This window comes from Carex rostrata, chromosome 9 (assembly GCF_964058835.1).
Source record: "Carex rostrata chromosome 9, lpCarRost1.2, whole genome shotgun sequence".
Lineage (NCBI taxonomy): Eukaryota > Viridiplantae > Streptophyta > Magnoliopsida > Poales > Cyperaceae > Carex > Carex rostrata.
The window spans coordinates 2155288-2170072 of NC_135926.1; the positions used below are offsets into that span (position 1 = coordinate 2155288).

At 35.9% G+C, this 14785-nt stretch overlaps 3 protein-coding genes across 7 annotated transcripts; 1 reads left to right on the forward strand and 2 right to left on the reverse strand.

The window, feature by feature from the left end:
• The first annotated feature begins 148 nt into the window (after nt 1–148).
• On the forward strand, nt 149–5941 carry OVA1 (methionyl-tRNA synthetase / methionine-tRNA ligase / MetRS (cpMetRS)). The gene is made up of 12 exons (XM_078307842.1): nt 149–484; nt 932–1075; nt 1156–1305; nt 1685–1852; nt 2681–2805; nt 3145–3238; nt 3475–3573; nt 3667–3847; nt 4346–4461; nt 4604–4759; nt 5187–5315; nt 5639–5941. The coding sequence occupies exons 1-12, from the start codon at nt 191–193 to the stop codon at nt 5804–5806; spliced, it is 1824 nt and encodes a 607-aa protein (XP_078163968.1). The 5' UTR covers nt 149–190; the 3' UTR covers nt 5807–5941.
• Nucleotides 5942–7651: 1710 nt separating this feature from the next.
• Nucleotides 7652–8947, reverse strand: LOC144558962 (PPR containing protein (DUF179)). The gene is made up of 2 exons (XM_078307844.1): nt 8779–8947; nt 7652–8581 (listed from the first exon to the last, which is right to left on the reverse strand). The coding sequence occupies exons 1-2, from the start codon at nt 8891–8893 to the stop codon at nt 7827–7829; spliced, it is 870 nt and encodes a 289-aa protein (XP_078163970.1). The 5' UTR covers nt 8894–8947; the 3' UTR covers nt 7652–7826.
• A 431-nt stretch (nt 8948–9378) lies between these two features.
• On the reverse strand, nt 9379–13377 carry LOC144558963 (uncharacterized). 5 transcript variants are annotated; one of them, XM_078307848.1, is made up of 4 exons: nt 13149–13377; nt 12023–12231; nt 10553–10797; nt 9379–9858 (listed from the first exon to the last, which is right to left on the reverse strand). In XM_078307848.1, exons 2-4 carry the CDS (start codon nt 12140–12142, stop codon nt 9483–9485), a joined length of 741 nt encoding a protein of 246 aa, XP_078163974.1. In that variant the 5' UTR covers nt 12143–12231; nt 13149–13377; the 3' UTR covers nt 9379–9482. The 5 variants fall into 5 exon arrangements, with proteins under 5 accessions (XP_078163974.1, XP_078163971.1, XP_078163973.1 ...); XM_078307845.1 differs by having other exon boundaries at nt 12023–12295; nt 13149–13375; XM_078307847.1 differs by having other exon boundaries at nt 12023–12295; nt 12451–13375.
• Nucleotides 13378–14785: the final 1408 nt, after the last annotated feature.

Consider the following 14785-nt stretch of genomic DNA (forward strand, 5'->3'; position numbering starts at 1 on the left):
TACAGGAGCCCTTAATATTAGTGCGGATCCAGTTCGCACGAATTTTAAAACTTATTGGATGGTGCGCAACTGCGCAGCATTAACACAAAAGATTCTCTTTTGAGTTAATGCAGAGGATACGAATTCATCATCTATCCCCAAACGAAGAGCAACAGAGATTTCATTTCATTCTCCTCTTCCTTCCTCTCTAATGGCTGCGAGAGCACTGTTTTCTGCACCTCCTGCTCTGTACGCTATTCCACCACTATCTTCTCTTGCCTCAAGGGCTCACAGGATTCTACTGTCCAACCATTTCCATGTGGGCCCCTTATCCTTCTCCTCCTCTCGCCGCCGCTGCCATCACCGAGCTTGTACGGACGATTCCAAGGGCCCCACAAATTCCGACTCTTTCGTCCTCACCACACCTCTCTACTACGTCAATGCGCCGCCTCACATGGGAAGTGCCTACACCACAATTGCCGCTGACGCCATTGCTCGATTTCAGGTTCATCTCAACTAAATTTCCCATTTATATGATTGTAAAATCAATTTTCCTCTTCAGTTACGCACATATATAATTGAGAAGTGGTAATTTCTTGTGCGGTGTATTACCCTTGCTGGATTACAAAATGGAAAAAATCTCTATATCCATGCAAAATTAGTAGATATCATAGACTTACCTGTAAAATATACAAAAATAGGCCAAAACCCGCCCCTCTATTCTATGCATCATTTTATTGAAATGATACACTATCTTTTCTAAAAGGGGGTTAGCTTATTTAATCCTCGAACAAATTAAGAGAGCCATACATTGTTCAGTGGGGCTGTGCCTGATACTTGTTGTGTTACAGTAATTACAGGTGCTTTAAGGTCCTTCAGGAGCATATGAAACTTTTGTTAATTTGGAAAGCTAACATCTTTTTATCTTCTCTGTTCATATTTTCCTTTTCAGAGGCTGCTAGGTAAGAAGGTTATATTTATAACTGGAACCGATGAGCATGGCGAGAAAATAGCATCAGCAGCTGAAGCCAATAATAGAAGCCCTAAAGAGCACTGTGATGTTATATCGCAAGCTTATCATACACTTTGGTCTGATGTGAGTTTGTCACCTTGTTTTCTTCTTATTCTAATATACTTGAAAAGTGCAAATTAATGATATGTTTCTATTGCTTTTAGCTTCAAATAGAGTACAATGAGTTCATCCGGACCACTGATCCGAAGCATGAAACAGTTGTTAATGAATTCTATGCAAGGGTTCTTGATAGCGGCGATATCTACAGAGCTGATTATGAAGGACTTTACTGTGTCAATTGTGAAGAGTATAAGGTGTTTTTCCTTTTCATTTTTCTCTGATATCTCTCAATAATTCTACAATGAAGTTAGATTGTTACAATATGGGGAACTTTCAGGAATTTACGATTCAAAATCAGAAATTTGATGTGTAGCATAGGAAAAGCCAATATCTTAGATACACCTGTAAAAATGGTAAATATGATCTATAAGAACAAAAAGGTACTTGGAATATCACTCTTTTGTTCACCACACATGTTGATAAATGTTTCAGAAAAGATGCTAGTTCGGTCAAGTTTCCAGGAAGATAAGTAGTAAGGAATACTATCTGGTTTTGCAGGGGCATAAATGATACTTTTCGGATGTTATTGGGTTCCTGTGAAAATCTTCTTATAATTTGTGAATCTATATATAGGATGAGAAAGAACTAACTGAGAATAAATGCTGCCCAGTGCACCTAAAACCCTGCTTGCTGAGAAAAGAAGACAATTATTTCTTTGCCTTGTCAAAATATCAATCAAAGTTGGAGGAGTTATTGATGAATAACCCTGAATTTGTGAAGCCATCATTTCGGTTGAACGAGGTGAAGCATCTCAATTTTATTTTTGCTTCTATTACTATGTTTAAGTGCTTCTTCTTTTTGAAAGTTAGACTTGTTGTTGCAAATCCTATCCGACCATTCAGGTTGGAAACAGCAAACCATTCAATTAGTTGATAGTGGAGAATGTTTCTGTTAAATGTTGACAAAATCAAGTTATCGAAGTTAGTTTAACAAAGTCTGGGGCAGTTAGTCATAATTTTTACTGAACAGCTGGGTGTCATTTGCAACCAGTAAAATATGTCATACTTTAGATGTTTATGTGAGAAATGGCTCTTGTTTTTATAAACGCCATGGACAATTGTCATCATTTTATGACTTCTAACTTGTTTTCCATATTTTATCAGTAGAATGTTTCTGTTAAATGTTGACAAAATCAAATCATCTAAATGAAGATATCGAAGTTAGTTGAACAAAGTCGGGGGCAGTTAGTCATAATTTTTACTGAACAGCTGGGCGTCATTTGCAACCAGTAAAATATGTCATACGTTAGTTGCCTATGTGAGAAATGGCTCTTGTTTCTATAAACACCATGGACAATTGTCATCATTTCATGACTTTAACTTGTTTTCCATATTTTATCAGTAGAATGTCTTCTGGAAATGACAGAAAGGTTTGGTGTTGTCTGTTAGTACGGTAAATTATTCTGCTGACATGCTAACCCATAATATAAATATTGCTATTGGTTTATGGTTGGATATCTCTCTTATGAACATTTAATAAATTCTGAAAGTTTTACTCTGAACCCTTATAAAAAATTTAATCTTATAAAATTATTTTGAGTTAACTTCATGACTGAGACATCAGTTGTAGGTGCAAGGCTGGATTAAGAGTGGATTGAGGGACTTCTCTATATCTCGCGCCTCCGTCGAGTGGGGTATACCTGTTCCAAATGACACTAAACAAACAATTTATGTCTGGTTTGACGCTTTACTTGGGTAATTTTTTTTCATGTACATGTTACTTTAAAGCAAGGTGCAATTCTAGCTGTTAAGCTGAAGTTTATGAGCATACCAGTTTATATGATTTTTAGTTTAGCAAATTTGCTTAAACCAACATTGGTCAGCCTGTGAAAACATACCTGTCAGATGATCAATTGCTCCTAGTTTCTTGTAAATTAAATGAAATCAATTTACTTGTCATACCAAAACCAGATGACGAATCAGTTCAATTAGCCCACCAAAACTTGGAGTCTGTTTTGACGATGCAATGATAAGTTTACAATCTCTTACATACATATAGATAACTTATTTTGGCACCATTACTATATTTTCTAGATATATTTCAGCACTGTTGGAGGATGGAGAGAAACCAAATTTGCAGAAAGCTGTTAGTTCTGGCTGGCCAGCCTCCTTGCACTTGATAGGAAAGGTATCATCTTGCTACTTAAAATTATGTTTATGCTCTCTGCTGTAGCACTTCTAGAGAATTCCTGGCAAAAGATGTTAGCCTATTGATTTGTCACATAATTCTTGTTTGTTTTTGTCTTAGGACTTTTCTTTGTGATATTTGATCGTTTTTGTCATGTTCATGATTATATTTTTATCATCTAAATTTACAATAAATACTTGCATTACTGGTTTTGTTTTATTTAAAAAAATGCACAGGATATATTGCGGTTCCATGCAGTTTATTGGCCTGCTATGCTGATGTCTGCTGGTTTGGATGTCCCAAAGATGGTATTTGGTCACGGTTTCTTGACTAAAGTATGTTAATTTTAGACCCCTCCGTATTTGTTGAATGATGTCTTTCATGCTAGCTTATTTAAAAGTATTCTTCTTCTCTTGAAAATTTTATAGGATGGTTTGAAAATGGGAAAATCACTAGGAAATACACTTGAGCCGACTGACCTGGTCAACAGATTTGGAGCCGATGCTGTCAGGTATTTCTTTTTACGAGAAGTGGAGTTTGGCAATGATGGTGACTATTCAGAGGAACGTTTTATCAATATAGTCAATGCACATCTTGCTAACACAATAGGTACATCATCTCAATCACCCTGTTGTGGATTTTGTTTTTCCTTCTTTTTGTATGGAAAATCAATCGTAGTAACTAAAGTTTCTGGACTAAATGGAAAATAACACTAGTCTGTTATATCAAGGCAATGGCAAAGGTGCACATACTCTATAAAATTTAGCAAATTCTCCTTTGCCCCTACCAAGCTCATTTAAAATCCAAATTACATTAGACATTCAACCTGTGAAAATTATAATGTTGATTTTCAAGTTTCCCTGAATCAGCTACTAATAGTCGAGTTCAAATTACAATATGAGGGCCTAATCAAACCATTTTTTCTCAGCTTAACTATATGTTAGTCATTTGTAGTAGCTTTTAGAAACTCATGAAGTTCGGTGGTAATTGCAACGGTAAGAAATGTTTGGGTATTGTTTGTTATGGTTAATACTGGTGCAATTTGTACAAGAGATATAATCTTCTTTACATTTTATACATGATCACATTTGTATTGTATCCATATAGGTAACCTTCTCAATCGCACACTTGGGCTTTTAAAGAAGAACTGTGAATCTGCATTGCTTTTTGATTCAATTGAAGCAGCGGAAGGAAATGGTTTCAAAGATACAGTTGAAAAATCAGTAAGTAAATTGTATAGTTTTCTTGAAATTTGATGGGCAGAGAGCTTAGGCTGATCATTAATAAATTACCTTGGCAGAGAGTTTGATTATTATAGTCACTGACCTGAAACAATATGTTCTGATTTTTTTTATAAATTTATAGGTGGAAATGGCGAGGTACCATTATGAAAACCTTGCATTTTCATCTGCATGCGAGTCAGTGTTGGATATTGGAAATGCCGGTAATTTGTATATTAATGAGCGCGCCCCATGGTCTTGTTTTAAGAAAGGCGGGGAGATTGCTGAAATGGCAGCAAAGGTAAATACAAAAGAATATGCATGCTTATATTTTGTGGATAGATTACCTAACATCATTTATCTCACGTGAACCTGCAATGAAATAGGAGTGATAGAAGTGTTTCATGTGTACCAACCAATGTCCAAAATATGTGCAAACTACATGTTACCTTCCCCTCTTTCTATATATTCTTATACTTTGCAAGCGCGTGTGCATGTGCACACTGCACACACACTCATCCACAATGAATGAAATCTATCCTTGTATTGAAACACAGACCCCTATTGATACAATACCAAAACTGAAGTCTTGTGCATAATTTTTTATTTTGTTTATTATTTATTCAAATTTGAAATGATTTTTGATATTCTTATTATTGTTGTTATTATTATTTAATTTATTTTAAATGTATTAATTATTGATATTTTTCTGCACTGGGATATGTCAGGATCTTGTGGTAATATTGGAGGCTTTAAGAATCATGGCTGTTGCTCTGTCTCCAGTAGCTCCTAGTCTGTGTGCACGAATTTACGCACAACTTGGTTTCACAGAGGATCAATTTAAATCAATTACATGGGTATACTGAATATTCCATTTATGTTTTCCCCTTTGTCTTCTGGTAACAGAAAATGACAGTGGTGTCCATGTTACCAAAACAAACTTTCTCGTATTTCATCCTAGCATGGACGTAGCCCTAACAACCATATAACCTGGTGGATTTTTTTTTTTTTTTTTTTCTTTTTCTTTCGGTACCAAGATGAACCCTTCCCTCTCTCTGTAAAACCTTTCGAGTCATACGTAAAATTGCAGCATCAATATAAACCTGGCGGTCGTAATCACTTCTATAGTTTTTATTATTAAAATTGTATACTTAAATATGTGGTGTTCCTTGGCTTCCAGGCTGATACAAAGTGGGGAAGGCTGCAAGCAGGGCAGCAAATGATGGATCCAAAACCCATATTTGCTAAAATTGAAATCAAGACCGAAGAAGAATTGAAGGAAGCTTCTCCCAAGGCAGTTAAGGGCCCGAAGAAGGCTTCTTGCACTCAAGGCCTGGTGGAGGCATAATCAGATATTTACACTCCATTTTTTATTTTTGGAGTTATACTGAGATTTTTACTTAATGTAAATTTTTTTGAAGAAAAGTTCACTTCTTTTTAAAAAAAATATCAAAGAGAAATTTTAAAAGTTTTTGCAAATTCCAAAGCCTTGTTTGCAATTTTTCTTTTGAAAATTGTGCCTATAATAAGGCTCAATTAAAGACTGGAAGTCTTGTTTTGCAATTTTTTTTTTATTTTTTTTATTTTTTTTATTTTTTTTATTTTTGCAAACATTCACGTCATTGGCTTTCATTTCCTTCAAAATCCAGTTACAGTATCCTAAAGAGTAATTTCGTAGCTAGAGACTGTATTTCATGAGTACAATCAAATATTAAATTAGGATATGAAATTTCAGTATATCCCTCATCTAATAAGCTCCCAACCTTATCTAAAAAGCCAGCCATGACATTTTGGCTTCTATTAACATGCCGCCTATACTCAAATTTATTCTCCTTGATCAAACCCCAAACATCATTGATCTCCTTATTAGTCTCCACTCAGCATTGAAAGACAGGTGTAGAGCCTATAGAATGTACATTATAGAATCCCTAGCCCTTTGACAAACAACACCGCATCCCGCAACGCCATCGCTTCCGCTTGCATAGGACAACATACTTTATTTGGTGCAGCTCTGTACGCCTTTAGCTCGTTCCCTTCTTCAACAATGAAGCCCAACCCACCTTTTAGCTCGTTCTCTTGTTCTGCAATTAGCAAAGAGAAAAAGACAAAAAAAAAAATGCAAATACTGGTAAATCAGTAAATAAGTGCTACACTGGAATTCCTCTTCTCTCTCTCCAGTTGTTTCTCCTCCATCATCAAAATTTCTTGCTTAACTTGACGGGTCATAACCGAAATCAGATGAGTGTCGGCTCTTGTGCTGGCTCATAAGATTGCGGCATTTTCCCTGGACTTCAACGGGAAACTCTTGAGACTTTTGAACGTATCCAAGAGGAAGATGAGCGGATGAGTCAAGTCTCGGCCTCTGCATCTAATGTCGGTGAACAAAAGCAGGAGCTGAAGGAGATGTGTTTTCGTTGTTCTTGCGATTGGGGGTTCCTAGGTGATGAGGTCTGTGGGTAGTACGAGAAATGACAATAATATACCATGATGAAAATTTATAATAACGGTTGCAGAAATGAGATTGAAAAATGGATAAATAAAATGTGAGATAATTTGTTCCTCAAATTAAGATTTGAGGAGACAGATTTGGGGGATAGGATTTAGAAAAGAATAAGCTTCTTCTTTCTAGAACCGTTTTGGATACAGTACTTACATGGAGAGAGATGAATACATTGGAGCCACCACAGTATCCACCTATTACTTATTGCCTGTGCAACCTTTTTTTCAGGTTAGAAACCAGCCATGAACCAGTTTTTCTGTCACTTTTACTAAATCGGGCTTTGTTTTGCATAAGCTTCAGAATTGGATAGCATTTTCTGGTTGGATAAATTATATACTATATATCGGCAGACTGGGACACCTGACACCAGTTGCATACCATGGGAATAAAAACATTAAAAATGCTTGACAGTTGTATCATTTTATTTTTATTTTGTTTTTTCCCTAGATAGAAGAGGACTAAAACCATAGTTTTTTTTCCTCTATTACAATCCAATGAATCTCAGCGAAAACATCCACAGTTAGATTTACAAAATTGCAATTCATTGTCCAAAGCTAAACATAGCATTTCAATGTTCAATTCAGTTACATCCACGTCAAAACAAAGATACAAAAGAAAGCAAAATGTTTGTTTCAAATGTGTAAGATGAACAAACATCAAAAGTTTCGAAATTTAATGATCTAATAACATGAGTTGATTTTCCAGTTGGTCAGGCGCCATATGCCCTTTTTTAAACAGTTCACTTCTTTACAGGCATAGCAAAATGGTAAAATTTTGAATCAAATATCTACATCGGTGGAAATTATGGTGCTTAATTTCCAATTAGGAACAAACATATAATCACCAGTAATAGTTTCTTTTTCATATTTCACCAAACTTTCCTCTCCCCAACTAGGCCCAAGACCTCTTCCCAAAGCCCACCTTGCTCGGCACAGGAAGGCCCAATGACACTTGGGCTACATGCAACCACTTTCCAAAACCCGGCCCGGACTTCCGCTTGCAGTTTCTCTCGGTCCCATCCACAATACCCATCAAAGAACCTGAACTCTTCAACTCCCACCAGATCTCTCTTTACCATCTCCGCTGCGCATCCCACGCTCTCTTTCGTCCCGTAATACAACCCCTTCATCACCTCCTCAAAAACGCCGATCTTGCCTACAGGACCATCTGTTTTTTCTGGACCCACCAAAAAAATTCCTTCCTCCAATGGCCCACCAAAGAACAAAGGCCGGCTTGAGAATGTGCCGGCTGCATCCAAGCTAACAGACCGGGTTTCTTTTATCGACATAAGTGACGGCCTGTTAAGAATTACACCCATTGGGCCCAATGGGCCCATAGAGAGCAGAAGTATGACAGTTCTTTCAAATATGTGGACTCCGTCCAGCTTGTCGGTTGCGACAAGTAGGCAACCTTTTTCGGGCTCATGCAGAGAATGGGCCCATTTGTGATCCAACTTGGGTGGTGGTAGAGCTTGATTTGTGAAGTCCATAGATAGGGGTGTTGTACGGCTGGGTTGGTTCAATACATGCTCATTTGCTACTAATCTCGCACGAAATGACCGCCAATCTGACTGAATTGTTGAATCGGTGCCATCGCCAGTTAATTCACCTCCAACACTGCAACCTAAAAAAACAATATTTCCTTGTTACACCAAGTATAACACTTCTTATTACACCAAGTAGCTTACAGTTGTTGTATGTACAAGCTAACAAGCACATGGTGCTGTTGTTTAAAGAAAAAAATAACCACATCACATGAATTAAATTTGTTAAAAAAAAAAAACAAGCACATCATATGAATGAAGAAAATTTAGAACCTACAGGTGATGCTTGGAGAAAACATTCTTTTGGGTTTATAAAGTTTAGGCTTCAGGTTTGGAGTCGGATACAAGATTTTGCTGAAAGATTTCGAGGGGGAGAAACAAGATGCCTCCATTGCTTGTGTTATGTCTGCTCTGTGTTAGTAGTGTTGGTGAAGAGAGATTAATAATACTGGAAACATTTTGTATATATAATCTTCAGATATAATTCTGCGCCACAAGATAACTTCCAGAAGATAATTTAGGGCCCACATATTAAGGATATGGTTCACTTTATGCTTTCTGACATGGCCCAATTATAATGTGACAAATGGCAAGAAAGTACAGCACACGTAACTTGCTTTTATTTTGTGGTTGACATAGGAGTCTTCTGTGGGCCATGTTTTTTAGGTGCCTTGCTCTTTTGTCCCATACGCATTGCTGAGGTGGATTAAATGGTAGCCATGAGAAACAGACGGTCGATCTTCACAATTGTTAAATTCAAGAATATATCATGACCGTCGAAATGATTAGCTCATATAAATTCATTTGCTGTCTAGGAGCATTACCTACGTTTTGCCTCAAAATTTATCTAGAAAACAAACAGTTTTATAATGCTGGTTAACTTCCAGTTCGACCTACAATTTTCATTAACAATGCCCAAATAAAATGAACTTGACATGTAATAATATTAGAGCAGAAATACAACACCCCTCGTTCTCTCAATCACTCGTCATTTGTTAAATCAATTAACCCATCTAAGCCATTAGATGGCCCAGCGCTCTCTACGGGTGACTCAACTTCTTGGGCCAATGTTGACCTCGATGCCTCTCCCTCTTGTACAACTTCACATTCAGCCGCTCTGGATGTCGACCCTGATGCCTCTCCCTCTTGTACAACTTCACATTCAGCCGCTATATTCTTACTCCCATTCTGATCTCTGTTTTCCTTTTTGTTTCTCATGTTGTGGTTCCCACTTGATTCTCCTCTGGCATTGCTTCTGCCTTCAAGAATTGCGAGCTTCTTAGCCTCGTGCTTCTTCCCACCAATATGGGCCCGGAAATTCTGCTCAGTTGTGCAGTCAATTTTGCATAGCTTGCACCTGGAGAGACAGGGATTCAAGAGTGAAATGAATTATGGATATAGTATCCATAATATTAAGAAATGTTTCATATGTTCCTCTGCATGACCGGGTCCGGATCCTCTAAAGTAACCCTATTTTTTAGTTTAGATCCGGACCGTCCGATTCGAATCTGGGCCAATCCGTCTGAGGTGGAGTACATGGGGCCCATTTAATCTGACAGCCTGATTCAAATATGACAGTTCAGATCTAAACTCAAGAATTTAGTTACTTATAGGAGATCCGAACTCTGCATGACCTTCAAGATGATGCCTAGTCCCCAAGACATGCAAAAACATAATGCATGTTCAGTAAGCCAATAAAAAATGTCAATTCTTTTCAAGAAATCCAAAAAAAGGTTTTCTTCCTCCAGTTTTCTCTAGATAGCTGAGCAACAAAGGAAGGGCATTTAGGTAGTTCTAGAGAAACTAAAAGTATATTTTTTTTCCCACTTTCTGCTTAGCAGAAAACATGATAAGGTAGGGTTTCTTAGGAGGAACGCCCAAGTTTACACAGAGTCTACATATAAAGGTTATAAACAGTTGAAACTTGATAGATCAACTAACATAATCTAGAAAGATGTGGGTACAAAACTAGTTTGGTTCTATTTGGTTGGCGGCCTATTAACCTAATTTGAGTGCTTTGGGCTGGTTGTCACCCAAGTTGTTTATAATACCAGTATGACATTGGCTGGGCAGGCCGGCTAATCTGGACATAAGGTGGCAGCTTATGCTGATGTGGTGGTCGTGGTTTCATTGGCGGCCAGTTTCTCTGTTGTTGGTTGGGTTTTGGGGTAGGTTGAAGTGCAGGAGTTGATGTTTGGTTTGGGCTTATCTGGGGTTGAGACTGTACAGGAAGCCCCCGGGCACCAAGTTCTGCATTTGTACAGAAAGGATATCTCTGCTCACGAGATGTCATCTCCTGCAATGTATGGTAACTTATTGAGGGTTTGCATTTATGAAAAGGCAAAAAGACAAAAGGTAGATGCGCAGGTAGTAGCATTAGCTCTTAAAACCATGATGTGAAGTTTCATTATTCAAGCAACATGAATGTTTTTCTGAGACTAAAATAACAATATTCTAAGAGTCAAAAAGTAGAGGTGAGAAAGTCAAATTTAGAGAATTAAAGGAGGTGCCAATATATATGTTCAAGCTTCAATTCACTCACTTCTTTAATAAAATTCCTCAACCCAAATATGGCAAGTTTTATATTGAAAATAAAAGTTACCAACTACAGCCTATTTTATAAGCTAAAGATTGTAGAGTACCTAGTTGGTGGTTCCAAAGCAAGAGGTTCCAAGTGGAATCCTGCCAAGCCTCTATTAAAACAATAATTCTACTTATGAATAATCTAGCACATAATGAATCTGTGAACAAATATACTGAAAGACTATCTACTCTAAAATCTTCAGCTTATAAGTAAACTGTCATTTACTATTTCAAACCCACAGCTTGCTTTTCCATTTTTTTCCTCCTTTTTATTAAACCCATTTAACTTATACGTGAAATGCATGATGTTTTGGGCACCACATATGTGAACTAATCTTTTGGATTCATAAATTAATTAGGAGTGCTTAAAACAAATTTTGCAGCAGAAGAGAAACATCAAAAAGAGTGAAATTTAAAACTTACATAGTATGTAATTTTTGTTTCAGAAAAATCACATAGTATGGAATAGAAAAGAATAGTAATGTTTATTGAAAATTAAGAAGGTTGAGTGAATGAATGAAGAAATTGAGGGTAAAACATCAATATTTAGAAAATAATGAAATAAATATCAATGCATGTAGAGGTGATACTTATTTTAAGAATTAAATTCTTCAGGAGCCCCTATGGAGAAGTGGTGAAACAATGGTTCCCCCCAAACAAGGAGAATAGAAAGTTTCCTTTCCTCTACAGTTTATTATTTTTCAACTGGGCTTTCTTATGCAAAGAGCTGAGTCCAAAATGAAACCATTTATAGTCTACCATAATTACAAAACTAATTATTTTTGTTATATATTCCAGACTATCAGATTTTCATTCACACAAGAACAAAGTAGTAATGATTTCGCATCAACCAACAAAACAGAGAAATTAAAAATCAACAAGTTCTTGGTATTATGTTGAGACCGAAATGAGAGAATTAAATCAAAATAGATTCTTACTCTAATAGGCACTTGATGGAAATTTGAGCCTACAGGCCTACACCGGGTCATTTTAAGTTTATTCCTGTATTCCTCTTCTTTTTTATGTGCTTCCTCAAAGGTTATGGTCGGAAGCTCCATGAATCCAGATGTACCCCAAAATGCGGAAGGACCTTAAATTACTTTTGAAGTTAAATTCAACTACTCATTTCCATTGCTTTAGAAAAGTTCTGCAATTCAAAGATTTTAGATTCAGTTGATCTGAGCAAGTTGTTGTGGTTTCACTGTTGTTTCCTGCAGTCAAACAAACACAAAGTGTTAATAAATTTCAAGCTATATGTAAAGAAACCTTTACTGGTAAAGGTCACTGATAACATGACACAAATATAAGGTAAATACAGCAAGCTACAAAAGTTCACATGTAAAACATGACCACATTCTAACTTTACCTACTCATGCTGAACACAACTTTCAGATGAAGTTCAATGTGTCCTTCACTAAATTGAAATTTGTTAATTTGTAACTAATTGCTCAAAAATCATATACAAGTGGTTAATACAGACATGCAAGCAAGAGGACGAATCCGAAGGGGTGTGTATAAAAACCAAATTTATGGAGACCTTTCGACAAAATTATGCTTTATTATTCTTTGGATACTTTACAATATCAAATGGCATCGATAAGTATTCTACCCATTATGTTTTACGATTCCAGGGTTCTACAGTACACTATAATTTGCTACCTTCGCTTTTACAAATCATAAAATTTTAACCCCAAAAGTCAAGTACGGAAATTAACTTTAGATCAACGGGTGGTCCTAGCTAAAGTTCTATTCAGTAGCTTTTTGCTCACTATTTTTTCTTTCTGGAATGAAGAAAATATCAAGGCAGCCTAATTGTACATTTAGAAGCTTATTGAATCCCAAATACAACAATGATTTTCCTTTTGGAATTACAAGTGTAAGCAAAAATAACATTTTTTTTTTATAAACTGGTATCCCATATCAGCAACTTCGAGTACTGGAGCTTTGCAGAGACATAACTTGCTAAAATATCTAATCGGAAATTACTAATCAGTTCCAAAACAACAAAAACAATCAACGGAAACTAAGGGTCCGTAGCATAAAAAAAGGGAAAAGAAGAAAAACCCTAGAAGGAGATTCTTTGTCACAATCCGTGGAGCTCGGCGAACAACATTCTTACAACGATCAGACTATCAGAGCATTACTGGAGAGGCAGGCGACGATTTTAAGATCACAGGAATAATTTATAATAAATAGAAACGATTAGACACGAGAAATGGAAGGTGAATAGCTAGAGTGCTTTGATCAAAAGGAATTCATATCAACTCAAATTTTGATTTCAGATCTGGACCGTCCGATCTGCTTTAGCAACAAACATTAAAGGGAGCGTGCATTCCACCGGATCTGTCCGGATTTCTTATCAGACGGTCCGAATCTAAACTCAAATTTTGAATTACCTCAGCGAATGCGGACTCGACCAAAAGTGGAGGTGAACACTGGAGCATACAGATTCTCATCTATGGGTGGCAATGAGGGTGCGAGCTCAACTTCTTAATTCTGAACCGAACTGAATTTAAGGCATTCGAGTTAAAATCTTAGCTTGAAATCATAATAAGTTAATCCGAGCTAGTTCACGAGCTGACGAACTTGCTCGCTGGATCTGGATGGTTATTGTTTTAAGAAGAAAATAAATTCTAAAAAGTTTTTGGATCAAGCTGAACCTAGCTAGACAATATAAAATGCATATAAGTTCATACAAATTCACAAATTGATGCCTAACCGAGTTGGTGAGCATGCTAGGCCCCAGCTTGAAATCATTAATTCTGGACCGAAACAATGATTTTCAACTTTGGCATACAACATTCATTTTAAATGCCTCGTGTCTTTCATATCTCATTATGCCTCACATTATGTATCTTCGTTTTCAAAGTCCAAATAGTAAATCCGAACCGCTCAACATGATATCCAAATTAAAATGTGTTTGGAGGCCAAATTTTATATTTTTTTGAAAATTATTTACTATTTTTTAGATAGATACAAAACTATTTTTTTTAATGGTCCAGAAACAATGATTTAATTTATACCTAAAAAAATAGTAAAAAAAATAAAAAAAATATATATAAATTTGGTTACCAAACACATTTTAATATTGATATCATGTTAAGTAGTTTGGATCGACCGTATGAAGTTTGAAAACAAAAATATAGAATTTGAGATACAATAAAACATAAAAGGTACGGGGCATTTGTACCATCTCTTTTTATAAATACTTTTATAAATAATTGAAATGAAGTATTAGATAAAATAAAATGCACACTTTGTTAAACAAAAAAATTAAACATTTCTACTGTTAGATATAAGATCTTTTAGAAATTACTAATAAAAAGTGAAACTATCAGTTCTCCAAACTTAAAACACCAAATTCCTTACTTTTTTTAAACTTTTGCGGTCTTAGTTTTTTTTTCCTTACCAGAATAATATAGTTTCTTTATCTAATACTACAATTACTTCACTTCAACCAACTATTAATATTTGAAAAAAAAAAATAGTCTACATCATCACTCTTAATTTTGATAGCAAGGAATATCAAAGGTGGAACTAGAAAATTTTAGTTAGGAGATTGAAACATAAAATGCCGTAGTTAACTCAAATTTTAACAATTATAAACTAAAATTCTAACCACTAAACTATAAATACACAGTTAACATGTTACAAAAGGGTTAATCATCTAAACAAATTAAAAAAAATTAATTAAGTTTTAA

Coding starts and splice junctions, on each gene's coding strand:
- OVA1 (XM_078307842.1), top strand. CDS start 191: ATGGCTGCGAGAGCACTGTTTTCTGCACCTCCTGCTCTGTACGCTATT. Junction 1,076..1,155: donor ATCATACACTTTGGTCTGAT/GTGAGTTTGTCA, acceptor TATTGCTTTTAG/CTTCAAATAGAGTACAATGA. Junction 1,853..2,680: donor CATCATTTCGGTTGAACGAG/GTGAAGCATCTC, acceptor CATCAGTTGTAG/GTGCAAGGCTGGATTAAGAG.
- LOC144558962 (XM_078307844.1), bottom strand. CDS start 8,893: ATGGAGGCATCTTGTTTCTCCCCCTCGAAATCTTTCAGCAAAATCTTG. Junction 8,582..8,778: donor GTTTTCTCCAAGCATCACCT/GTAGGTTCTAAA, acceptor TTGTTTTTTTAG/GTTGCAGTGTTGGAGGTGAA.
- LOC144558963 (XM_078307848.1), bottom strand. CDS start 12,142: ATGGAGCTTCCGACCATAACCTTTGAGGAAGCACATAAAAAAGAAGAG. Junction 10,798..12,022: donor TCCATCAAGTGCCTATTAGA/GTAAGAATCTAT, acceptor CATACATTGCAG/GAGATGACATCTCGTGAGCA. Junction 9,859..10,552: donor GCCCAGCCAATGTCATACTG/GTATTATAAACA, acceptor CTGTCTCTCCAG/GTGCAAGCTATGCAAAATTG.